Source organism: Tauraco erythrolophus, chromosome 15 (assembly GCF_009769465.1).
Source record: "Tauraco erythrolophus isolate bTauEry1 chromosome 15, bTauEry1.pri, whole genome shotgun sequence".
Classification (NCBI taxonomy): domain Eukaryota; kingdom Metazoa; phylum Chordata; class Aves; order Musophagiformes; family Musophagidae; genus Tauraco; species Tauraco erythrolophus.
In genome coordinates, this window is record NC_141479.1 from 244487 (window position 1) to 271303 (window position 26817).

Consider the following 26817-nt stretch of genomic DNA (forward strand, 5'->3'; position numbering starts at 1 on the left):
GATGACGGCCTGGGGTCGTGAGGCTGAGCTGGTGGCAGATGCTCATCCCCTTCCCCCCATACAGGAGGAACCTCAGGAAGAAGAAAACCGGTAGGGGAAGGGAGATGCGGTTGATGGGCAGCTCTGCGTGCTCTCCAGCCACCAGTGTGGTGGCCATGGGAGGGGACCAGCACATCCCTGGGCATCCCTCCTTGCCAGTGCTGGCAGCAGGCAGCGAGGTGCCCATTTCCAAAGAGTGGGGCACCAGAAGGACTCAAAAGGAGTTTGAGCAAACAGCCCTTCCTTCTGGTGTTGAGGTTTGAGCTGGGGCTGGCACCACGACTGCAATGCTCCACATTGCCCTATGGAGGATGGATGAAGGATGCTCTGCTCAGGCTTCTCCTAAGTAGATTTCGGCCCTAAGGCAAGAGGGTTCGGACCTCGTTCCCATCAACTGTGCATCCAACTGTCATGACGTTTGGAAAGAGTAGTCTTATCTATATGATTCGTCCTACGTCTTCCAAAAGAAACCCCTGCTGAGTTTTTGGCATTCAGAGCCAGGAGCAGACTGCGTTGCAGCAGGGGGATGAGAGGTGGTTTGGGAGCCTCCTGAAATGCTCACAGGGCATGTGCAGGGGAGGGCAAGAGCAGTGGTCCCCACCTCCGACGTGGGTGATGCTCGACTGCCCCAAGCACAAGCGATGCCCAAGGCCTTGTTCACTCAGCAGAGCTCCCTTACAGCTCTGTAAGTGAAAACAGAAAACACTGGACACATTATAAAAATATTTTTTCAGATTTTTTTCCTCTTAGTATACGAGCTCAAGAAGCTGTGGGCAACAAGCACATCGTATTCTGGAGGGTGGATTTCACTAACTGGGAGGGTTTGGTCCAAATAAGTGACCCCTAAGCACATCGTCTCCCTGTGCTGCAAGGGGAATTTGAAGACTCCGGGACTCTGGTTTTGCATTCCCAAATTTTTCCCATTCTTCCTCCCACCCCCTTGAGGCTGCAGACATTAACGGGCTGTGAAACAGCGTATGTCCCACTGTGCCTGAGAGTGTCCACCCACCAAGATGTTGGCTGTGGGATGGAAGGAGAGCAGCTCCGGCCAAAGGGGATGCGGAGATGGGCAGTGCTCCTCCTGTGAGGTTCAGAGATCCTTTTTTGGATTTCATCTAACGAGTTTCTCCTTCCCAGGCTGTGGTTGTGCTCCCTGAGCACTGCCAAGGAGGCGGAGGGGGAGGAAGAGGAGGAGGAGAAGAAGAAGGAGGAGGATGTGGAGGAGAGTGCAGGGTGAGTGGCTCCCGCTGCCTTTATGGCTTCGTTGGAAACAAGCGTGAACGTGGTTGTTGTTTCAGCTGCGTCCACAAGCCAGGGAGGCTGAAGCACCCGCAGAGGAGCGAGCTCCTCTTGGCAGAGCCGAGCTGCCCAGTGTGGGGGGCGTTGGGCAGGGGGCATTGGGGAGGGGGGAGACCTCAGGGAGGGATGCGCTCGGAAGAGACGCACCCGCAAAGCGGCTCACCCCAGGGCTGGCTGCTGACGTGGTGCCTGGTGACAGGCGAGGTCTCCTGGCGACACGGGCTCGTCTCCATCGCGGCCGCCCGTAGCAACCGCAGCCCCCAGCGGTCCCCCGGCCGTCCCCCGGCGTGGGGTCCGGCGGCTCGGCCAAGCGGGAGCACCGGCTTGTGCCTGCGTCGGGAGCTGGGAGCAGGCGGCTCCTGGAGATGGTCCATGTTATTGCAAACCATATCCATGAATTCAGGGCAGGGGGATCCTTAGGAGTATTACAGAGCCGGATTGAAAGGCGGGATTATGTGTTGTACCTGCCAACGCTCCTTAGTACAAGTAGGTACAATTTTAACGTTTTTTCCTGGCGTAGAAAATAGCTGAGTTATTGTTATTGAGTTCTTGTAGCTGAGTTGTTGTTGTTATTAGGTTATTGTAGCTGTTGTAGGTGGGGACGTTCGTCTAGACGGTATTTAGAAAAATCTTTCTGCTTAGTTTAGTGGTTTGCTCTGATTTCACATAAAATAAACCTTTTGGGGATTTATTACCTCATACTGCAATACCATCCTCTGTTAGCTCCTCTGAAGCAGCCAGATTTTCAGGAAGAAGCTGAAAACATGTGAATATTCAGTGTTAAACCATCTCTTTTTATTTCATCAAAATCTGTTCCTGGAGTTGTGCTATGGAAACTTGAGCCTCAGTTGTTGGGGGAATGAGATGCTGCTCCATCCTTCCATGTGTTTGTTTATGGGGAAGGAGAGACAGCAATGGGTTTTCTGGATTAGGATGAAAAGACTTGTGATTGCATTTGAAGGGAGCCTGATTCAAAAAATAAAATAAAATTAAATAAGGGGAGGGGAAATTATTAAAAATAATTTTAGAAAGACCTTGGAAAATAATAGTTTTTCAGCACTTGGAGATAAAAGAGAAAAAGCAGCCGCTGCTTGTTACATACATCTTTTGTCTTGGGACCTGCCAAGGATGTAGAAAGATGGTTTTTCAATTTTCATGCATTTACTTGTTGTAAAATTTTGTTAATTATCCCCGATCTCCACTTGGCATTTCTTGCCAGGAAAGAGCGAATCAGGAGATACGTGCATAGAACAACATCACGAGGCTTTTTTTCTTTTTTCCCCTAGTTATAAAGTTATATTAAACCAATGAAATCAAACCCGTGAGCCCCCTTTGTCAGAATGGCAGGGCTGGGAGCTGCGCCTGCTGCTGAATGAAGATGGGGATTGTGTGTCCTGGCAGCGTCGTGCACAGGCAAACGTGGCATCTGGACGGTGCTTGCAGGGCAGCCCTGCCCGGAAATTAGGCTCTCAACTTTTTATTTGGCAAATTTTAATTATATAAGAAATGATTATGCACAGCAAGAGAAATATACTGCCTGCATCTTCCTGCATGTGCAATTTTGGCTTATGCATATGCAACGCCCTGCATTATTTATGCGCCTCTCACCGACTCTCCCGTGTAGTATTTTTGGCAAGTTCCTACTAACTTAAGCAGCAATTTTTTTTTTTTTGTATTGTATTAAACTAAGATTTCTGTGGTATTGTTTGCCTTCAAATGAGGCTTGAGGAGCAGCGCGCCCCAGAACTGGGAGAGCCCTGCATTGTCTCCATTGACGTAATGCCTCGACGTGATCATAGAATCATAGAATAGAATCACAGAATGGTTCGGGTTGGAAGGAGCCTCAGAGATCATCCAGTTCCAACCCCCCTGCCATGGGCAGGGACACCTTCCACTACACCAGGTTGCCCAAAGCCTCATCCAGCCTGGCCTTGAACACTTCCAGGGATGGGGCAGCCACAGCTTCTCTGGGCAACCTGTGCCAGTGCCTCACCACCCTCAGAGGGAAGGATTTCTTCCTTAGATCTAATGGAAATCTCCCCTCTTTCAGTCTAAAGCCATTGCCCCTGGTCCTCTTGCTACACACCTTAGTCAAAAGTCCCTCTCCAGCCTTCTTGTAGGCCCCCATCCACAAAGTGCCCAGCCTCAGGAAGGGCAAAAGTGAGCTCAGGCGCTTGTCTCTCCCATCCAGAGCCCTGCTCCAGTCGCCTTGTCTCTCTGCTGACGAGAGTGTGGATGAGGTCTACGCCCTCAGGTTTGAGCAGCTGGAAGAAGCTGAGATAAGTGATCTGGAAGGTGCTTTTGTACAGGTACGGCATCGCTCCCTGCTTGAGCTCAGGTCTGCAATGAGCTCTCGCTGCCCAGTGTGTGCCAGGGGCTCAGAGCTTGTCCGAGGGAATGCAGTGCCCTGGCGAGGGGCAGGGACCGGGATGGGCACTGGGAATTTTGCCTACCAAGATGTCCCCACCTCTGAACGTGAGACAGCAGCAGTAGCGGTGCACCAAGGGACGAGTGCTTTCACCCCAAAATGTTGGCACTGAACAACAAGCTGAGAGGGTGGTGAATGATGGGGGGGTACGGGGCACCCTGTCAAGCTGCGAGGTCTGCTCTTCTACTGATGGAGCAGGTCTTTTTTTCCTTAAAAGGACTTTTTTCCTTTCAAAGGTGGAAGAGGAGACAGGCGAAGCTGCAGAAGCCGATGCCGAGGGTGTAACGCGTGGCAGCGCAGTGTCGGACCGCGGTGAGCCGAAGCAGGCGACGCGCTGCCCGGCGCGGGGAAAACGCGGCTTCTCCTTCTCCGCGGGTCGCGGTCCGGGAGCGGGCGGCTGAGTTTTCTGCCGCGGGGGCCTGCGTGGGCCGTCGGGGCTTTCTGCCGGCTCCAAGCATCGCGTGGGCCCGGCGCGACGGCGGTGTTGCCATCAGCTGCGGCCGAACGGCCGGTGCTTGCGCAGTGCTTGGTCTTGTTGATTAAGCAATGTCTTCTGGCGTGAAAGGAGAGTTCCTCTTTCAGCTGGAGAACGTAGCCAGGGGATAAAAAGGATTTTTCTCTGCCACTTTGCTCAACTCGGGAAGTAACCGGTGGCATAAAGCACATTTTAGTATAACCTCTCCGGAGGTGATGAGCGGGTAATGAAAATTAGGTCATGAGCTCCCATCGCTGGTGTAAGTCCACCAACGTTGGGGAGGTGCACAAGGGATCGCTTGACCTGAGCCCTGGGACAGGTTGGGAGTTTCTCTGCTCATGCAGCCCTGCAGAGCACCCCAATCTTGCAGCCACGCTAGAAAAGCCCGCAGTAGGATGCCAACTGCCACTGCCTGGTGCTGCCAACACCTGTGGGCAGCAGGCAGCACCAAAAACCGCAGCAGCCCTGCATCTCTCTGTGCTGACATAACTGCCCCGTCTCAAACCGTTCTGTGTTTCATTGCAGCTGCAGATGCCTTGTCCTTTGCTTGAAGCACCTAGGCGCCTAGCAGCATGTCCAAGCGTGCCCGAGACGTCGAGCTAGATCGGCTGGTGCATGACAAGCCGCTCGATGGCGGGGACGCCTCCCCTCCCGGCCGCGGCACGCTAGAGCAGCTCCCCAATGTCCCCAGCTACCGAGCCACCGCGGCCTCCCGCATCCCTGTCCTTGTCACCAGCAAGCCAAAGGCTGGAGTTGTCAACCCCAATTTTTGCCATGAGGAGCGATACCCTCTAGGTATTAGAGATGTCGGCTTTGACAATGGGCTTGCGTAGCTTGAGGGGGGCAAGGGGTTATTCCTGAAGTAGTTGCTTTTTGTTGCTTTTTTGGGGGAAAAAAATAAATAAGAGTGCTCTTCATGTTGCAGCACAGAGGCCGAGGAACAAAATTCATGGGTTTTCTGCTCTCGCCTCATCACTACGTGCCTTGCTAGCTCACCCCTAGAAAGTGTTGGCCGATACCTGTCAGTGATATGCTGTATGTTTAGACCTGCTTGGCCAAAACTCTCCCTAAGGAGCTGCAGGCAGAGGGTTAAACATCTGCTGCCCACGCAGCTTTCTCCTTAGCATTCATGCAACCCACTCGTGCAAAGAGGACGGTAAGACGGAGGTTTGCCATTTCTGCCTTTTCACCCAAAAGTACCAATTATGTTTCTGTAGCTTCGCTTTGCTTTGTTTTTAACCGACGAGCCAAATTCTGCTGCTTTTCCTTAACCTTTGCAACCCAAACCAGGCCTTTTCGCGGTGTTTTGATCGAGCCGCGCTCTGAGCCACGGGTCCCACATCAGCGTGGGACAGGAGGGGACACATGGGGTCTTCCAGGCATGTGACAACCCCTCAGAAGAAAACCCACAGGGACTCATTGCATTTTGTTCTATAGCTCAGAAAAGGGATGATGCTTCACAGCCCGACTGGCTGCGGGGTCTAGCCAAGATACCCCCGGGTGCCATTTCCCCCCCGGGGCAATTGGCATCTCTCCTTACCCACTATAAACATCCAACCTTCCTGCTTCTGACCTTGCTTATGGCAGGAAGCAGTCACCACCTCTGCAACAGATAGTTGCAACAGTTTAAATAGTGCCTTATTCTGCAGGACAAGCAAACGCTTGTGCAACTGGGAGCTTGCACGATCCGTATGTTTATGTTTGGAAGACCCAGGAGATTTCTCTAAGCCCTGGGAGGCAGGTTTGCAGCTGGAAATGCTGGGTTCCTGCATAGCACCTGCCGCTGGTCATCCTCATCGCCATCGTTTTTCCCATCCTTGGGGTGGGAACAGCAACAGTGTTGTCCCATCGCAGGGACCCAACGCTTGCATGAAGTAGGTGTGATCACTGCAGAGCAGTGGGAAAGCAGAAGGGAAGCAGGTGGCACTTCTTGTGGTGTTAAAAACTGGGCAAAAAAGAGAAAGAATGCTCCAAAGTGTTACGAGAACGGAGTGTTGGGCAAGAAGGGAATGGAGGGAAAAGGAGAGTCCATCCGGCACACCGTGGGGCCTGGGGGCAGCTCCGCCGAGGCGATGGGGATCGGGGGTTCACCCCGCCGGCAGGCTGGCCCTACACCACTCACCTGCAATTCTTGTCTTCTCTACGGGCCAGGCGACTACCCCACCGTGGACATCAAGGATGTGGACAGTGGAGGTGAAGCTGCGGAGAACCACCGTACCCACTTACCGGTGCCCACTGCCGATGCTCCCAACATGCTGGAGGTGCCCGGCATGGCACCAGCATCCCCCAGGTACGGCTCTACCCAGGCGTGGTCCCTGGCTTCCATGTGTCCCACCCCTCCCGATGGTGCTGGTATGGGAAAATTTATACAACCATATGGAGCAACCAGTTTCTGGCAGGTTTGGACAGCGGAGCCGGAGTGACGTGCGCATGGCGGGTGTCACGCCGTGCAAAGCAGGGCAGACAGCAAAAGCCTTGCCTCTTGTTTGTGTTTTTTAATTAAAAGGTTAAATTTTGTTTAAAACTTTTGGGTGGCCAGGGCCAGCCCTGTCTATGTGTCCTCTGGAGGTGGGCTTGATCTCTAGGCTGTGGTCAGATCCCACTTGTCAGTTGTCCCACGTGTCCATGCTCGCAAATTTAGAGTATGGCAGGGGCTGTGTGCTGGATATGGATCTTCATTGTAAAAACCAACAATTTTCTTCTTGCTGGAAGGGTTTGCAGCATTTTCCCCCCAGCTTTGTGCCTTTGGATCAAGGATGCTCAGAGAGGGGGAGGATTAAAACTGAGCTTTAAAATTGAGGCTGGAAGAAGCTGATGGGTTTTTGGTTGCTGGGGTTTTTTTGAAGCTCGTTGTTGAAGGGGATTAAAAATAAAAAAACAAGTGTTTTTTTCTGTGCTGAAAGGCAGGTGTTGTATTCATCCTCACTTAATAGTTTGGATCTTTTAGTAAACAAGCACCTGGAGGAATTGAAACTATGATGGTAAAAATGTCCATAATCCAGTCTGTTGAACAGCTTTGTAAACTGGGAAAGCGGAGGCCAAGGAGTCATGTGAAATACCTGCAGTGCAAATACTGACAGCGTTAAGAGGCCAATTATTTGAATCCCACTGAATCTCGCTGCCTTTTTTGTGTTAGCCCAGCGCCGAAAATTTTCCTGCGACAACAAGCTCATGGCTGGCGAGCAGCCGAGGCTCACGGCCTCAGCCACGGCGTGCTCAGGGCCAGTCTGGGGAAACACCTTTGGCAGCCGCTGCTCGGGATGTGTTTTCCTCTCCGGGGTTAATGAACAGGCCAGGCTATTTGTCTGGGACAGAAATGTCCACGTTTTCCAGTCCCATCAGCAGGTGCAGCAGCTCTCGCTCAGAACCGGGGCCAAGGTGATGGGCTTTCTCTTGCGTCTTCAACCGACATAGAAAATGGGCAACAATTCACATGAACACCCACATCATGTGTCCCAGCACATCTTGGGCATCTTTGGAGCCCAGGGTCCAGCAACCCGCAGGCACGGCCTTGATTTACTTAGATCCACTGATCTATGGACCATTCTGTCCCCACCATCATTCTTTGTCTTTTATCAGGACCTTATCGTGGCTTTTCAGTACGTATTATTGAATACTTACAAGAGACGTGGAGAAAGACTTTTTGTCAGGGCCTGTAGTGACAGGACAAGGGGCAACAGTTTTAAACTGAAAGAGGGGAGGTTTAGATTGGACGTAAGGAAGAAATGTTGTATGAGGGTGAGACACTGGAAGAGGTTGCCCACAGATATTGTGGATGCCCCATCCCTGGAAGCGTTCAAGGCCAGGCTGGACAGGGCTTTGAGCAACCTGATGTCCGTGCCCTTGGCAGAGGACTTGGACAAGATGATCTTCAAAGGTCCCTTCGGACCCAAACCATTCTGTGATCCTATGGTTCCCCAGAAGAGCTATTTTTTGGAGCACCTGTTTTCTCATGCTCTTTTCTATCAATTTCTTGAAGCAGGTTGTACGTTTGCAGTTCTGCATGAGATCATATGAACGTTTCTGCCTTGTCTCCAGGTAGTGTCTCTCAAGACAACACTGGAGACCCCTTGGTAGAGCTGCAGATTTTTAAAAGCAAGCAACTCCTGTTTCGCTGCATAAAGAAATAAAATTTCATCAGTCTGAACCAGAAGGAAAATCCCTCACTCCGGGCGGTGTTTTCAGAGGAAGAGGACATCAACTCTGCATTGAGCAATCATCCATTTCTCCTAAGTCACTTCTGTTGGCCACAGCCTTGAGGTTTTTTCCCCACATGGGGCTGTGAAGGATTAGGGTGAACGTTGTTTAGACAGTGTCACAAAAGACTCGCTGCAAACGAGCCACGTGTTGTCTAACCGGTGCCTGGAAACGGGCTCTTGCAGGTGATGAATACCAGGATACATCGGACAATGCCACATGGGCAGGGCCCCTGTGCGCCCCACGTTGCTCTGGGCAGCTGGCGGGCAGCCCGGTGCTCATGGCCGCAGCCTTCCAAGGGCATTGCAAATGGAGCAATGTTTGGGCTGTACGGGGGTCTTCCATCACAGCTGGCCGTTCAGTGGGTGGCTGCGTGGTGGCCAGTGCCGCAGGGCTACTGGAGCACAGCTGGAGGCTTCACTTCTGGGCAGCATCAGAGCAGCCACCCGTGGTCCACAGCAATGGCCAAGCCCCGGCAGCGGCTGCTGGCCTCGTGTCGCTGGCTCTGTCGCTCTGCTCAGGCAGTCGCGCTCTCTGCCGGGTCTCTTGGGGTGGCAATTTCTGGTTTTATTGCTTGTATTCAGATTCTTTCCTACTTGGCTTCCTGCATTTGTGCAAGGGGATTCGTGCAGCTCTTTGTACCCGTGCTGCACGTTTCACCGTCGTAATTCCTTTACTGTTAATTTATTAGTTATTTAATTATTTATTTGATCTTTCATCTTTACTTGGTCTACACTCACTCCTCCCCTTCACTGGCTGTGCTTCTCTTGGGTTGCTTCGTATCGTAGGAGATGCAGTTTGAAGTCTTTATACATCAATGGAAAAAAATGTGGGGTTTAGTGCCATTCTGACCAGTGATCCAGAGGTCCTGTCTGAAAAAACATCCTCTGCAGCTGGACTGTATCAAAGGACTGAATGTTTTCCAGGGAATTATCACGCAGGTTCCCTTTTTTCCACGGATGAGTGAGAAATTTCTAGACTTGACAGGGTTTTGGACTTAGGGTTGCACGTACTTGAGCTTCTCCATGGGACTTAACATAACATCCCAGGTTCCCTCTGAGTCCTTCACCCACTATTTTCCAAAATCTACTTTTCGGGTACCTGTTGCTCCTTCTCACATCTGCATCTACGGGGAACACAGGTGAGCCACAGGCACCGCAGAGCATCAAGGGATGTTTCTTATGCCTTTGGATTTACAGCCTTCCTGGGGACATTTCTCTCCTTTTACATCTTTCCGAGGGCATCCATTAATCTGAAGCAAAATGAGGCATTTTTTTCCAGATGGACACTGACACACAAAGCTCTGCATGTACTTGGAGGGTGACCACACGAGCGCTGTGGCCCGTGGGGAGCCATGCCACGGGCAAAGAGATGGGATGACAATACCGTGTCTGCAGGGTCCACCTTACAGAGCAAGAGGCCATTGGGCTGTAGACATGGACATCTTGGGCTTGCTCATGGATGAGGGTGGGCAGTGGGGCAGCACGATACCCCAAGGGGACAGAGGCAGGGGAAGGACTGCAGATGAAGGAGAGGTGGTGGATGTTGTCCTGACAACACCACAGACCTTGGTGGGACTATTTCTCCAAACTGATGTGATTTTGGGAATGTCTCCATCCACATCTGAGGGTACTTTAACAGGGGCATTGGTGGTCTTAGAATCATAGAATCATAGAATGGTTAGGGCTGGAAGGGACCTTCAAAGGTCATCTAGTCCAACCCCCCTGCAAGGAACAGGGATATCTCCAACTAGATCAGGTTGCTCAGGGCCTTGTCCAACCTGGCCTTGAACGTCTCCAGGGATGGAGCATCCACCACCTCTCTGGGCAACCTGTTCCAGTGTTCTACCACTCTCATAGTAAAAAATTTTTTCCTAATATCCAACCTGAACCTACCTCCCTCTATTTTAAAACCATTACCCCTTGTCCTATCATAACTGGCCCTCCTGAACAGCCTCTCCCCATCTTTCCTGTAGGCCCCCTTGAGGTACTGGAAGACCGCTATAAGGTCACCCCGGAGCCTCCTCTTCTCCAGGCTGAACAGCCCCAACTCTTTCAGCCTGTCCTCATAGGAAAGGTGCTCCAGCCCTCTTATCATCTTCGTGGCCCTCCTCTGGACCCTCTCCAACTGGTCCATGTCCTTCTTATGTTGGGGACTCCAGAACTGGACGCAGTACTCCAAGTGAGGTCTCACGAGGGCAGAGTAGAGGGGGAGAATCACCTCCCTCGACCTGCTGGCCACGCTCCTCTTGATGCAGCCCAGGACGCGGTTGGCCTTCTGGGCCACAAGAGCACATTGCCGGCTCATATTGAGCTTCTCGTCCACCAGTACTCCCAAGTCCTTCTCCTCAGGGCTGCTCTCGATCCATTCTCCGCCCAGTCTGTATTTGTGCCTGGGATTGCCACGACCCAGATGTAGGACCTTGCATTTGGCCTGGTTAAACTTCATGAGGTTGGTACGGGCCCACCTCTCCAGCCTGTCAAGGTCCCTCTGGATGGCATCCCTCCCTTCCAGCGTGTCGACGGCACCACACAGCTTGGTGTCATCGGCGAACTTGCTGAGGGTGCACTCCATGCCACTGTCCACGTCACCGACAAAGATGTTGAAGAGGGCCGGGCCCAACACGGACCCCTGAGGGACGCCACTTGTGACCGGTCTCCACTTGGACATTGAGCCGTTGACCACTACTCTCTGAGTGCGGCCATTGAGCCAATTCCTTATCCACCGAGTGGTCCATCCATCGAACCCATGCCTCTCTAGTTTAGAGAGAAGAATGTCGTGCGGGACAGTGTCAAAAGCTTTGCACAAGTCCAGGTAGATGACATCCATTGGTCGACCCTTGTCCACCGATGCTGTCACCCCATCGTAAAAGGCCACCAAGTTGGTCAGGCACGATCTGCCTTTGGTGAAGCCATGTTGGCTGTCACCCACCACCTCCTTGCTCTCCATGTGCCTTAGCATGGTTCCCAGGAGAATCTGCTCCATGACCTTGCCAGGCACAGAGGTGAGGCTGACCGGTCTGTAGTTGCCCGGGTCCTCCTTGTTCCCCTTTTTAAAAATGGGGGTTATGTTCCCTCTCTTCCAGTCATCGGGGACCTCGCCAGACCGCCACGACTTCTCGAATACAATAGCCAGTGGCTTGGCAACTTCATCCGCCAGTTCCTTCAGGACCCGCGGATGGATCTCATCAGGTCCCATGGACTTGTGCACCTTCAAGTTCCTCAGATGTTCTCGAACCTGGTCTTCAAGTACAGTGGGCGGTGGTCTTCAAGTACAGTGGGCAGTCTTCCTCTGCCCCTGTGCTGTGCTCTTGGGGAATGAAGGTTTTGTTGGTTTTGTTCATCTGCTCTCCTTCCCAGCAGGATATGCCCGAGAGCCAGCAAGGCTGGTGGGTGGGTGGGTTCACTGCATTTGGCTTTCTTCAGGAGACTTGCAACTTCCCTCCATGCTCTACACACGGCAATGAGCCGTTTTGCACCAGGGTCAATGCAAATTTAGTTTAGAGCAAGAGCTGTGGTGGCAGAAGACAATTCCTTGGTCGCAGTTGGAACTCTGGGCTTGACTGCAGGTTTGCAAAGCAGTCCAGATTTTTGCTGTGATTGTCGCCTTTGTATGCAGATCTCCTTCTGCCACTTTACTTGCCCACATATAAGGGAGTTGTCCCAGAAACGTGTCTGTGCCAAAGGGAGCCATCAGGACACTTTTTCTAGGAAGACATCAGCTGCCCATGGCGCAGCATCTCCAGGACAGCGTTTATAGGGCCTTTCTTGAACCCAGAGCAGTCCTTGGCTGTTGCACTTTGCACTTGGGCTTTGCAGGTATCAGCAGCCATTAGAGGGTCCATGTTACGTACTCGCAGCTCTGCAATTCACTTTTAGTCTCGAGGGTTTAAGGTGCAATGGAGCCAGCTCTGAGCCGGGCGGTGTCCCCGCTACCCTCCCTTCTTTCCAGATTTCACTTTCTTGCTGCGCCTTACTGGTATTGCATTCTCCTTGCCTGCCTCTCAAAGTGCTGCAGCGCGACGGTGCGGCGCCGGGGACGGGCACGGAGCGGGGCCCACCCTCCGTGCATCTTGCCAGGTGCCCAAAACAGGTTGCAAAATGGGTCAAGTGGCTGCACGCCCATGCAGCCGTGGGCTCGGTGGTGCCCAGGAAGGAACAGGGCTTTAGCAGCAAAGGAGCAGGGTGCTCTGGTCTCATAGACTTCAGGCAATGCCAAAAATTAGGAGAAAACTGACCCTGATAGGAGAAGGGGAAGTGGAAACAAATGAGACCTGGGAGGAGGAGAAGGGAGAGAGGGAGAGGAGCTGGCTGAGGATGGGGGACAAGCCGAGTCTCAGTCGCTGTGTTTGTGTCCACAGGAGGAACCTGGTCACCCCGAAGGATGGTCTGGACCGAGCGCTGCTGGGCTGGGACGAGGAGCAGAGGGAAAGGTTCGTGGTGGGACCCCGAGGGTCTCCAAATCAGCCGAGATCCCAGGGGCTCAAATCCTGGGGCCTGGGTGGAAATAGCAAAGATCCTAGAAATGCTGGGATACCAGAGGGAGAGCTGTGCCCGCAGCAGGGCTAGCACTGTGTGATGACCAATGCATCCCCTCTCCAAAAATAACGATCACCATGCTCCCTGGAGCAGAATCTGCTCCCTTGTTTTTCCTGTATCCAGGTAGAAGTGTTTTCCTTACAACTAGGTTTAACCACAGAGAAGATGCACCTTCGATCTACACAGGCTATGGCACTATGAAGGCATCTTGTTTTCACTGATTGTGGAGAAATTACCTCTTTCTTCCATGTAGGAAATGAGCACCTGCTGTGCACCCCGCACCCCAGGTCCTGGCTTCCCTGCAGCCCCAGGGGACAGCCTGGGAGGGAGATGGCCTCTATGGGAAGCAAAGACATGGGTAGGGTCTGCATCTCTTCATGGTGCAGGATTTGACCTTCTTCCTAGGCAGAAATTGTTGTTCCGATTATCACCAGCCTGAAGCTACAGCAAACAAGCTGTAGCTTTTGTCCTCTCGCATAGTGATGCTTCTCAGTCATGATGGGTAAAGCATCCCAGTTTGAATCCAACCTAGTTTTGATAGAGGCTGAAAAGAGACAATATAGTTTATAAATTCAAGGGCTTTATCTTCTCCCAAGCACACGCAATCCAGCCTTGGATCTTGATGTGTCCCAAGTCTCTCTGAGGGCATGTCACACCCCAGGGCAAGGGTGAGGCTCAGGCTGGTGCTGCTTGATGGTGTTTTACTGAAACCACCTTAACTTGTGCTCTTCTGATTACGGAATCACAGAATCACAGAATGGTTTGGGTTGGAAGGGACCTCAAAGATCACCCAGTTCCAACCCCCCTGCCATGGGCAGGGACACCTTCCACTACACCAGGTTGCCCAAAGCCTCGTCCAACCTGGCTTAGAACACTTCCAGGTATGGGGCAGCCACAGCTTCTCTGGGCAACCTGTGCCAGTGCCTCAGCACCCTCAGAGTGGAGAATTTCTTCCTTCTATCTCATCTAAATCTCCCCTCTTTCAGTTTAAAGCCATTGCCCCTTGTCCTGTCACTACATGCCCTTGGAAAAAGTCCCTCTCCAGCTTTCTTGTAGCCCCTTTAAGTGCTGGAAGGTCTCCCTGGAGCCTTCTCTTCTCCAGGCTGAACAGCCCCAACTCTCTCAGCCTGTCTCCATAGCAGAGGTGCTCCAGCCCTCAGATCATCTTTGTAGCCTCCTCTGGACCCGCTCCAGCAGCTCCATGTCCTTCTGATGTTGGGGACCCCAGAGTTGAACGCAGCACTGCAGGGGGGGTCTCAGGAGAGCAGAGCAGAGGGGCAGAATCCCCTCCCTCGCCCTGCTGCCCACGCTGCTTTGGATGCAGCCCAGGACACGGTTGGCTTTCTGGGCTGCCAGCGCATGGTGCCAGCTCATGTTGAGCTTCTCCTCAACCAATAGCCAAAGAGATATGGGTAAATCCCAATTCAGGATCCTGTAGGTTAAAAAATGGGTCATGAATGTGCCCTTGGGTTTTCCTACATGAAGCACCTGATGGTCTCCTCACAGCCTGCCCGAGCGCATCGGTTCAGCCACGAGCCTGAGCAGCACCATCATCAACAACCGGCTCCAGGAGCTGGTGAAGCTCTTCAAAGAGAGGACCGAGAAGGTGAAGGAGAAGCTGACCGACCCTGATGTCACCTCAGAGGAGGAGAGCCCTGCGGCATGTGAGTCTGAGCGGGGCTGGGAGCTGACGGGTCCCCACATGCGCTGTCTTTTCACGGAGACAGCTGCTTTGTTAACAATGTAGAGACCTTAAACCAAACTGCAGCAAGAAGATCTTTCTGCTCTTTAAAATAACTGTGTGTGGCCTCTCCCAGCCCCTGCCAAGCCGGTGCCTGTGGCAGCACCGGTGCCTCCCCCAGGAGGGCAGCCGCAGGGGGACGAGCCGGTGGGGGACGAGCACTACTGCGAGATGCTGTGCTGCACCTTCAAGTACCGGCCCTGGCTGGACCGCCTGAAAAACTGCCAGCTCCCCAGCAGCATCGACCCGCTCACCAGTGAGTGATGGGGCACGGCCGCGCGCCCGGGCTGGGGGCAAGCTGGTGGGAGAGGAGGGGAGGAGGCGTAAAAGCTGAGACCTGGTAGAGAAGGGAGGATGACTAAGCAAGGAGCAACCTAACACCTATCTGCTGAGCACCAGAGGTTTCAATCCCCCTCAAGGCACAGGCTTTCTTCAAAGCTTCGCAGTGGCTGTGGGTGTTGGGAGCGTGACCGGGCAGGGAAGGGGCAGCCGCCTTCTGCTTCTCAGGGTTTTTAGTGTGCAAACACTGTCCCCATGCCTTGGGCACCCCAAATAAAAATAAAAATCACAAAAGAAAAAACAGCTGTGCAGTGGGCACCCCGCAGGAGCCCAGCTCCTTCCTTAGTCTTTGCTCTTCCGGAGCCGTTCCGGAGCCGCCAGGCTCGGGCTGCCGCGCTTGGCTCAGCACAGCCTGCAGGAGAGCGAAGCGAAGCAGGGGAGTCGGTGTGGTGGGGGCAAAGCAAAAGCGAACTGGGTTCGATTGGCAAAGTTAGAAGAGGCTTTCTGATAAAAAAGCCACGTGCTCTGCGACCCGTGCTCTTCGCTTTACATCTAGAGCTGGGCTCGCTTGCAGTCAAACGCCGTCGGTAAGAGCCGTCCTGCTCGCAGGGCAGGGATGGAACCCCTGTGCCCAGTGGGTTGGCACGGACAAGGGACGTGTGCTCAGCTAACGGCGGCGCGATGCCCTGTGTGCAGATCTGATGTACGTGCTGTGGCTGTTCTTCGTTGTCATGGCCTGGAACTGGAACTGCTGGCTGATCCCTGTCCGCTGGGCTTTCCCCTACCAGACGCCGGCAAACATCCACTGCTGGCTGCTCGTGGACTACCTCTGCGACCTCGTCTATCTGCTGGACATCCTCGTCTTTCAAACCCGGCTGCAGTTTGTCCGGGGAGGGGACATAATAGTGAGTGGCAACGCGCTGCGTCCCACTGCGGGGGGCTGGCTGCGGGGACCTCCCGTCCCCATCACCCCCAGTGGCGTGGATGGTGCTGGTCACAGGCTCTGAGCTCTCCAAGCTCTCCCACCATGGCTGTGGCCATCAGGGCTGTGTCCACTCTTGGAGGACTGCAAGCATCTCTCCTGCCATGTAGTGGATAAGCTGGCAGCCATCTTATCCACCAAACATATGTGCTTTTTCCCTAAAGTTCATTTTTTCCAGCCCATCTAGAAAGCGTGTGATCCGTGGTGGCCCCGTTCCTGGGCAAGGACGTTCAGGGATGCTCAGGGTCCCGCAGGGCGGCCCTGCCAGCGGTGCGGTGAGGAGCACGCCGCCGGCCCCAGCGCAGCCGCACACCGCTGATTGAGATCAGACGGCATGATAATCCCTGGGCTTGATTTTCAGGAGCACAGACCGCGTTAGCCATGCGACAAAAGCCATTGCGCTCGGAGCGCAGAGATCGCGCATCTGAGATAAGCGCCAGCCCTCCGTCGCTTTTCCATATAGAGTTAAATAAGCTGTGAAAAGTAAAACCTGGAGGGTACAGCCTTCCCCTTGTCCATGCAAATGCTCAGACAGGGGAGGTTCCGCCTGCAAACGCTGATTTTTGTGGTGCTGGCACTGCGGTGTGTGTTCTCTGGGATACAAAAGGAGCATGGAATGTCCTGAGATGGGAAGGGAAGATGGCACACGGCCAGGTCCTCTGCTCCTCTTGCTCTGCTCCCCTTCCCAGGCATGAGGGCAGTGTGTGGTGCAGAAGAGGAAAGCCAGGCATGACCGTGTTGGCCATGACTTTCCTTTCTGCAAGCAATGACTGACCTTTCTCTCTCTCTCCCCCTCCTATTCCCAACCAGACCGATAAAAAGGCCATGAAAGAGAACTACCTGCGATCACAACGCTTTAAGGTTTGATGTAATTTTATTTATTAAGCTGAATCTTTCATCTGAACCGCAGCTTGCGGCTCCACCCCACCGTGCCTGCAGATCCCCGCAGAGGTTTCTCTCTCTGTGTGGCTTTCAGATGGATGTGGTGTGCCTCCTGCCCCTGGATTTCTTCTACTTCAAAGTCGGTGTCAACCCGCTCCTGCGCTTCCCTCGCTGTCTGAAGGTGAGTCGGAGCTTATGGAATCAGGCAGGACACCAGTTTCAGTGGATGTGAAGGAGTCCCACACTGGTTTGGGTGAGCTCTGGCTTGCTGGGCTCATCGACGATGACAAGAGGATTGTGGAATGGACAGGAAGTCTTGTCCCGAAGGCTTTGCGGGGCTGTTGGGCAAAAACTTCATTTCAATCCTAAAACACGCTCACATTTGAATAGAAGGGCACTTACAGATGGAGCCAGATCTGGCCACGGCAGGTGACGCTGCAGGAGGGAACCAGAGGGGGAGCGGGGTTTTGTGGGGATGTAACTCTCCCAGCGGGGGCCGGGGGGAGCTGGAGCACTCTGCTTTCCTTCTCCCCCCAGTACATGGCCTTCTTCGAGTTCAACAACCGCCTGGAGGCCATCCTGAGCAAGGCGTACATCTACAGGTGAGAGGGAGAGAGGGAGGGCGGGCGGGCGAGCGCGCGGAGTTGCTGTGTGCCGCTGGGGAAGAAGGTTGACTTTGGTGTGCATCCCTTCTGGGTTTCTGATTTATTTTCCCACTGTCCCTGGACCAGCTGACATGGACGTTGGCTGATGCAGGAGGGATGTGGGGGTCCTGGAGCCCATGTGGATAGGATCACCTCTGCCTAACCCGATGGGGACGGGGTGCCGGCTGTCAAGAGGAGCCACCAGTGGATACGCTGCTTTTTCTGACACTTCTGAAGCTGCAGGGCTGCAGGAGGGAGCAGTGGGGCCGCGTGTTTGGGTGCTCTGTGGTTCCTGCCTTGTCAGGACCTGCATGGCCACCACTCAGCTCGTCGCTTCAAAGCTCGTTTTGATGCCGGGGACAGGGATCTGATGTGTTTCTCCCAGCAGACACCATATCATCTCCCCTCCTGCTCTCTCCTTTGTCTTGCAGAGTGATCCGGACCACTGCCTATTTACTGTACAGCTTGCACGTGAACTCCTGCCTCTACTACTGGGCATCAGCCTACGAAGGACTGGGCTCTACCACCTGGGTCTACGATGGGGAAGGAAACAGGTACAAGCCAGGGCTTGGGTCCTCATGTAGCACAGCTTGCTGTGATGAGCTGGAGCAAGAAGGAAGTTATTAGGACACAGCTGGGTTCATAAAAAATCCTGAAGCAAAGGGTTGGAGGTGCCAGGAGAAGATGTGGAGGCAGAGAGAATGACAGGGAAAGGAGGGATGGCATGGCATGGCATGGCATGGCACAGGACAAGATGGGATGTGGAGTAACATGCAGTGCTGCAAGATGAGGAGGCTGCAGCTGGACTCAGATGGAAGGCAACAGCAGGTCAAAGAGGCTGAAAAACTGGGAACCTGGTGCTGGGAAACAAGGAAACTTGCCCTGGCTGAGCAGGATGGCGGTGTGAGCCCTGCTTCTGTTCATGTTGACCTGCTGCCAGGTCAGGATGGAGGCTGGAAGCCGTGTGTTCTAGGTGCCATGTGTCAGGCAGACCAGACCAGCACCCTCATTCCCAGAGTGTGAGACAGGGACTGGCCACCGCATCCCCTCGCCATGGCATTTCCAAGACACGTGTTATGTGTTTGTTGCACCGTTGGTGATAGATGCCACAGGGGGAGCACTCGGCTCATGAGCCGGACGCTGCCTCACAGTGGATGCCCACACCTGCCTGATGTACAACATGGGCAAAATAAACCACCGAGTAGCGTGTAATTAATTTAGCACTATGCAGTAAATTAGTTTCCTGCAAAAAAAGGGATGAGCAAGTGCATTAAAGACTTACAGTGAGGTGAGGGTGTAGGTGGGGACAAGTGACGGTCACCCAGGCAGCCTTAGTGCCGGTGTTGCCCGCCCTTCGAGTGCTCAACTTCCCATGCTGGTGTTGCTGCTGTTTAGTTATTTTGTGTGATATACATATCTGTACGTATCTCTAGGTGTAAATATAACATCCAAGGGAGTGCCCAAGAACAGGGAATCAAGAATTCATTTGACTATAGTAACGGGGCTGAAAGAAGCAGAAAATGAGAGTAGCCAGAGCAGCTGAGCCTCTCGCACCAAGGCTTCTGGAGGGTCCCTATGTCCCCTTGCTGCTGTAACATCTCCAGAAGCACCTGCAGGCGTGGTGGGGAGTCTGCAGCCCCTTAATTTTCCCTTCATCACTCATAACTACTCTCAGCAGGCTCTGGCGTGCCGTGGCCAGAGGATGTAAGCTCAGTGCTGAGGGATGAAGCTGGCCTTCACGCCAGAAATGCCTTCCAAGCTGTCTCCTCTTCTCCTCCCCAGCTACATCCGCTGCTACTACTGGGCAGTCAAAACCCTCATCACCATCGGGGGCCTGCCAGACCCCAAGACGCTGTTCGAGATCGTCTTCCAGCTGCTGAACTACTTCACGGGTGTCTTTGCTTTCTCCGTCATGATAGGGCAGGTGAGCGGGAGTCACGGGGGGTTCCCAGCCTCAGGTGGGGAAGGTTTCGGTGGGGTTGGTCTACAGGTTTATATCTCCAGGTCTGTTTTCCCCATGTGAGGACCTGCTTGTCACCAGTGGAAGACAAAAGATTTGGCAGATGCTGTTAGGACTCAGCATAGGTACTCTAGACCTATGTGATGGGTAAGCGACAGCAATTAAAACACCTCTTCCACCTCTTCCTCCCATGCAGATGAGAGACGTGGTCGGCGCCGCTACTGCAGGGCAAACTTACTATCGGAGCTGCATGGACAGTACCATTAAATACATGAACTTCTACAGAATCCCCAAAACTGTTCAGAACCGGGTGAAGACGTGGTACGAGTACACATGGCATTCGCAAGGCATGCTAGGTGAGATCCAACCACTCCGAGGGTCGACACTTGGCTTTGCAGAACTGAAACGTTACTGTCAAATAGCACTACAGTTTCAGGGCGGGGGGTGGCTTATTTTACTCTGCTGTATGGGCTTGTTTGCCCACCTATAGAGTATATATGTTGTCGCCTGGTTGCAGCACCACAGTGACCCAGCATCGCTCACAGCATGCTGAGTCCAGCATCCCACCTGCTGGTCCCTGGGGAGGGGGCAGTGACTGGCAATCCCTGGCCAGAGCGTGTCTGACAGCAAACCCACTAGCTCACCCTACCAGTAAATCATAGAATCACAGAATGGTTTGGGTTGGAAGGGACTTTAATGACCATCCAGTTCCAACCACCTGCCATGGGCAGGGACACCCTCCACTACACCAGGTTGCCCAAAGCCTCATCCAACCTGGCCTTGAACACTTCCAGGGATGGGGCAGCCACAGCTTCTCTGGGCAACCTGTGCCAGTGCCTCACCACCCTCAGAGGGAAGAATTTCTTCCTTAGATCTAATGGAAATCTCCCCTCTTTCAGTTTAAAGCCATTGCCCCTTGTCCTATCACTGCATGTCCTTGTAAAAAGCCCCTCTCCAGCTTTCCTGTAGGCAAGAATCATTGGGCAGCACCTCCGTGCCTGCTCTCCTGGCCAAGAAAGATGCTGGTTGGGCTCACCGGTCTGTCTCTGAGAGCCATCAGGGCAGGGATAATGCAAAGGGCAACTCTCTGCCACTCGTTGGCTTTAGACCTGTGAGTTGGTGGGTGGGCAGAGGCTGGAGGAGACCCTCCTGGGCGAGCCGGCTCCTGCCCTCTGCCACCAAAATGTGGGCTGCTTTTGCACTGCCACGCCAAGGACACACTTTTGGATTGAGTGCTGGAAACGGCCAGTGTTCTGCTTTATCTCACAGATGAGTCAGAGCTGCTGGTGCAGCTGCCAGACAAGATGAGGCTGGACATCGCCATCGACGTGAACTACAACATCGTGAGCAAAGTGGCCCTCTTCCAGGTACCCTCTGTGGCGCTGCTCCTACCCAGTGGAGCCTGGCATGCTGGCACAGACTAATGGCACTGTTGGCTCTGTTTTGGGTCAGGGCTGCGACAGGCAGATGATCTTCGACATGCTGAAGCGGCTCAGATCGGTGGTCTACCTGCCTAATGACTTCGTGTGTAAGAAGGTAATGAGATGCTCGGGGGCCCTTCCGTCCCCAGTGTCACAGCTGGGCTGTGCAGGGCAGAGTGAGGAAAGCCAGGCCTGGCCCATCACCGTGGCATTGAGCCGCTTCACTGGCAGGGAACTCAGAGCAAAACCATCCTCGGTTGCAGCTGGTCTTGTGCAAAGACTGATCTCTTCTGCTGCAGCCATGGGTGGCAGGAGAGATGGGAAGAGCCTGCCGAGCTGGAGGAGACTTTGGGACGCTTAGATGAGGATGCTCGGAGCGAGCACCATAAGGACAAAGCGTTTTGAGAGCTCGGAGAGGGCAGTGTGGTGGGGGCAGGGCCCAGCAGGGTGCAGGTTAGGGCATCCATAGGGTTTTCCTGTTTCTGGGCACCCCACGCAGCACCCGCCTTCACTGCAGGGGGAAATCGGCCGCGAGATGTACATCATCCAGGCGGGGCAGGTGCAGGTGCTGGGGGGACCCGACGGCAAAGCTGTGCTGGTGACGCTGAAAGCTGGATCCGTGTTCGGAGAAATAAGGTGAGCGCAGCGTGGGCAGGGAGCCGGGGAAACACGGCTCAGACACAGCTCCGGGGTGCTGGGCAGGGAGGGTGCCAGGTGGGCAACACCCTCCTTGATCCTTGTGATCCAGAGCCACGAACAGCAGCGGCTGCTACACAAATTACAGCTTTTTTTTTTTTTTCTTGGAGCTTTTCTGCTGTTTTTGTCATCGTGCTGCGTTCTGCCTGGGAGCTAGTGACAGTGAGCAGAGGTGGATGGAGGGATGGGAAAATGAGCAAGAAAGGGTGTTTCACTAAAGCAACCTCCCAGCTGTTAATCTGCCCATTTCACGGGCATGTAAAGTCCTGTGCCGACCTGGAACGCGGTGACGGAGTTTGCAGACACTAGACTGCTGTGAAATGCCAATATTTAAACCTCCAAACGGGGGATTCATTTTTTTTTTTCTGGGTAGCGCTCCGTGCCAACGTTTCCCAGCATCCTTTAAAAATTGGGCTTGGGGAAATTTCATCGGGGGTGAAAACTAAACTCTGGGTGACTCTCTTTCAGAGAGAGATGGGGGGTCACGGTGGGAAACGGGAGCTTTCGGGTCACAAAGGCTGTGCCCAGCCCGTGAGTAACAGTGCCAATGTCTCGCCGTGTCTCGCAGCTTGCTGGCGGCAGGAGGGGGGAACCGCCGAACGGCGAACGTCGTAGCGCACGGCTTCGCCAACCTTTTCATCTTGGATAAGAAGGACCTGAATGAGATTTTGGTGCATTATCCGGAGTCTCAGAAGCTGCTGCGTAAGAAGGCCAAGTGCGTGTGGGGGCTGATGCTTTCTAGCCCAGGGGGGGGTTTAAAAAAAAAAAAAAATCAGAATATGTGTTTCCAGATCACAGGGGAGATTTTTCTATCTCTGCCAAGCACCGAGAAAACTCCTGCTGCAGGAGCAGGAGTTGGGCACCCATCCCAGGAGAAGAGCCGGGCTGGAGCTGCTGTGCTTCAGCAGAGGGCACCCGTCCCTCGGCACCGCGCCGGGGAGGCCGGAGTGCCCAGGGCCAGCCCAGCCCTGCTGCAAAGCTTCCCCGCGCAGCGCTGGGGCAACTGGGGAGCAAACATGGCCCAAATGCATTCACTTAAAAATCTGGTAAAATACTCACTTTTTAGCAGGACTTAGATTCGTTATCCCATCCTTCCCAAGGTGTAAAAAAAAAATCCCTGATTTAAATCCTGAGTTTTCTGCGTTGTAAAATCCAGCTAATATGACATATCTCCGGACTGAAATCATCTCTCTTTTTCCTTGCTGTAGGAAAATGCTGAAAAACAACAATAAACCCAAAGATGAGAAAGGAGCACCCAGAGACCCTCTGATCATCCCCCCGAAAGCTGACACCCCGAAGCTCTTCCAGGCTGCCCTGGCCGCCACGGGGAGGATGGGGGGCAAAGGGCCACTGGCACAGCTCCGCTGGAGGCTGAAGGAGCTGAAGGCGTTGCAGGCAAGGCAGGTGAGTGTGAGGGAGGATGGTAATTGGGCTTGGCTTTGTTAGATGCCGAGTCGCTGCTCTCCTCGACTGACTTCAGAGACTGTTGTTAAGGTGCCTTGAATCATAGAATCAGAATGGTTTGGGTTGGAAAGGACCTCAGAGATCATCTAGTCCCTGCCATGGGCAGGAACATCTTCCACTACACCAGGTTGCTCAAAGCCTCATCCAACCTGGCCTTCAACACCTCCATGGATGGGGCAGCCACAGCTTCTCTGGGCAACCTGTGCCAGTGCCTCACCACCCTCAGAGGGAAGAATTTCTTCCTTCTATCTCATCTAAATCTCTCCTCTTTCAGTTTAAAGCCCCTTGTTCTATCACTGCATGTCCTTGTCCAACGCCCCTCTCCAACTTTCTTGTAGCCCCTTTAGGTACTGGAAGGTGCTGGAAGGTCTCCCCAGAGCCTTCTCTTCTCCAGGCTGAACAGCCCCAACTCTCTCAGCCTGTCTCCATAGCAGAGGTGCTCCAGCCCTCAGATCACCTTTATGGCCTCCTTTGGACCCACCCTAACAGCTCCGTGTCCTTCTGATGTTGAGGACCCCAGAGCTGAACGCAGCACTGCAGGGGGGGTCTCAGGAGAGCAGAGCAGAGGGGCAGAATCCCCTCTCTTGACCTGCTGCCTACGCTGCTTTGGATGCAGCCCAGGACACGGTTGGCTCTCTGGGCTGCCAGCTCACAGTGCCGGCTCATGTTGAGCTTCTCCTCAACCAGCACCACCAAGTCCTCAGGGCTGCTCTCGATCCATTCTCCACCCAGCCTGTACTTGTGCTTGAGATTGCCCCGACCCACGTGCAGGACCTTGCACTTGGCCTTGTTGAACTTCATGAGGTTCTCACAGGCCCACCTCTCCAGCCTGTCCAGATCCCTCTGGATGGCATCCCTTCCCTCCAGCGTGTCCACCACACCACACAGCTTGGTGTTGTCAGCAAACTTGCTGAGGCTGCACTCGATCCCACTGTCCATGTTGCTGACAATGATGTCAAACAGCACCAGCCCCAGTACTGACCCCTGAGGAACACCACTTGTCACTGGTGAAGGCGTGAGCTCAGGACCGTGCACAAATAAGGGATAGTCCACCACCTTACATGTGGCCTTGGGAGAATGTCACTGTCCCGCAGGGTGTGTTTTGCAACACAAAAGGGAAATACATTGACTTTTCACCCAGCTAAAGCTGAGCTAAGCCTGAGTCTAGTTTCTAGATGGGCTATAGCCACCAACACACAGCTCTTCCGTGCCATGGAGACAGACCCGCTTGTAATTAACCAATGTGCCGGTGGGACGCAGGCTGATGCTGGCACCCAGCACCCACAGCCTGGTCAATATTTGCAAAGCTTTCACCGCGTGGCTGTCCGAGGCCCCGGCAGCAGGCAGCCATCCTGCCAGCTCGGCGTGAGCCGCAGTGAAGTCACCTTTGCTTTTTTGTCATGAGCAACTGAAAAGCAAAGTGACCCTGTCTTCTTCTTTGTTGTGTTTTTTTTTTTTCCCCTTCCAAATGTCTCTGCTGAACTCGTAAAAAAGGTCGTATCTCCATGCAGACCTTGTCACTCTTCCCACCGTGGAGTTATGCGGACTATCGCAGCCCGACGTGCAAAGGGAGGTGAAAGAGCAGCTGATAGGGAGCGCGCCGTGGCCTTGGGGCTGGGTAAACACCCAGCGAGACGCTGAGCACAACCACGTCTCTGCGGTCCTTCACAGAAGCACGACGTGGCTTCACGCCACGCGGTGCTTAACGCTAATTAATAACCAGTTAAAGGCAGCAGTGAGCTGTGGCACCGTGTTCTCCGATGGCAACCAGACCCCGTGTTGGAGGGTGCACGTATTAGGAGCTGACCCCTCTCCATGGCACATCTGTAGATGAGGTTTCTGAGGCTCCTCTCCACAGGAAGCTTTAGGACGAGGCAGTCTGGGGCTGCTCCCTCACAACAACCCTTCTGCCAAGCTTTTGCCAAGATAAACCCCTCCAGATGCTTCAGGAGCAAACTGAGAGCGAGTGCCGGAGGTGTGAGAACGCTTCGTTGTGCTCATCTCCGTGCACGTCTCTCAAGACGTGCGGGACACAACCCAGCTGCCCCTCCCGCAGGAGTCGCCCTCGGCAGCAAGCCGACATCCCGATGATGAGGTCCGGTGCGGTGAAACTCCACGAAATGCCTGCCTGGCTTGCACAGCGCAGATGCCATGGTTGGGGGTAGTGGACAAGGGTCTGCTAAGGTTGATTTTGCCTTTTTTTTTGGGGTTGTTTTTTTTTTGAATCACAGGATTCTAGCTCCAGTCCCATCCCACCGAAGTCACCAGTGCACCAGAGATCACCCATCACCTCCCGCAAAGCAAGCACCCACTTGGGAGAAGAAATATTCTCAAAATCTTCTGATAGTTTAGTCACCATTCGTGTGATTGCTACGGCACGAGAAGATGAAGAAATCCTTGCTGCTGAGATTTCGGAGAAAGAAGAAGAAGAAAAAAAGAGGAATGAAAACCAAGCAGGTCCTGGGCCGGGAGTAGGAGTCAGGCAAATGCCTGTGGTAGAAGCTTTTTGTCGTTAACGATCTCCACGCAGCAGCTGTAGTCTTCGCTAAGTGCTGCAGGTAGGATCTGCCTTTCTTCTCTGCCTAGACCTTCACCCACCGTTGATCAAACCCTCTGCCATATGACCCAGAACCATGCAAGGTTTCCATGCTCTCGAGATCTATTTTTATTGAGTGTCTCTACGAATGTTCCCACTAAATCTCCATCCAGCCTTCTCGCTTCGAAATCCAGCCTTACAGAGAGGAAGCTCTGAAGAGATTGCTTTTTATGGCTCTGGGTGGTTAATGAGTGTTCAGATAAAGCGTGAAGAGTTGTTCACCTCTGACAGCTGAGTCACCACTTGGCCAGAAACAACCACGGAAAAAAAAAACCCAAGGTTTCTCCGTTGGGCTCAAGGTTGTCAGCAGCAGCTGGAGAGTGATTCATCCAAAAAAGACGTGGACTCTGCTCATGAGCTGACCACAGACCAAATCACAGTGTCACGACAAGTCTGAGGTCCGTCCCGGTGCGCATAGAATGCAAGATGCTTGGGGGTCCTTGCTTGGTGCCAGGACCACCTTGGGTTTGCTGCTGGGAAGAGGAGTTCCTGCCAACCATCTGCCCCGGGGAGGCGGTGGGCTCTTCATCACTGGTGGCTCTTATGGAGAGATTTGATGAGCATCTTTCGGGGGTGGAGAAGCGCAATGCTGGATGCAGAGATGTTCCTAGAAATCCCTTCCAGCCCTTGGTTTCCTCCACTGCTGGAGGGATAAACTGAGTGTGGGAAGACAGAAACCATGTTGGTTTCCAGCTGGGACAGGAAGGAGAAGTGCAGTAAGTGCTCTCCTCTCCCAGACAGCGTTTCAGAGTCAGGCCAGAGCCTGTAGCTCATTGCTGGACCTCAGCGACCTGCCACAGCAGCCAACTTCCAGCCCCTTTCAGCCCCTTTTTTGGCTCTTGGCCACGTTTCCCATGGAGAAGCCACTCTGGTCTTGCTCATGGTTGCAACAGGGTGCTTGTGAAGGCACTGTCCCAACCGTGCTGGGACCAGGTGCTGGATGGGAAGGCGAACACCCGGTCAGCAGCCAGCATGTCTGGCTGCCGGCTCAAGGTGTCCAATCTTCCTCCAGCACCACCAGTTCTTTGTTTTCCTCAAACCCAGCGGCAACCAGAGCAAGCTGCTGGTCAGCTGAGAGGTGACGAGAAGCGATGGGCGAGACGGTGCTAGGTGAGACCATGCAGATCCTCCCCAGGGTTTCGGCTGGCCAGGTCTCCCCAGCACTGCTGGCTCCAT

General features: G+C 53.7%; 1 protein-coding gene across 1 annotated transcript; it reads left to right on the forward strand.

The window, feature by feature from the left end:
- The first annotated feature begins 4813 nt into the window (after positions 1-4813).
- On the forward strand, positions 4814-25561 carry CNGB1 (cyclic nucleotide gated channel subunit beta 1). The gene is made up of 18 exons (XM_086621228.1): positions 4814-5036; positions 6393-6531; positions 12799-12870; positions 14483-14640; positions 14794-14973; positions 15693-15901; positions 16789-16839; positions 16955-17041; positions 17398-17462; positions 17936-18058; positions 19287-19428; positions 19661-19820; positions 20734-20831; positions 20917-21000; positions 21403-21521; positions 22150-22296; positions 22790-22976; positions 25277-25561. The coding sequence occupies exons 1-18, from the start codon at positions 4814-4816 to the stop codon at positions 25559-25561; spliced, it is 2529 nt and encodes an 842-aa protein (XP_086477354.1).
- Positions 25562-26817: the final 1256 nt, after the last annotated feature.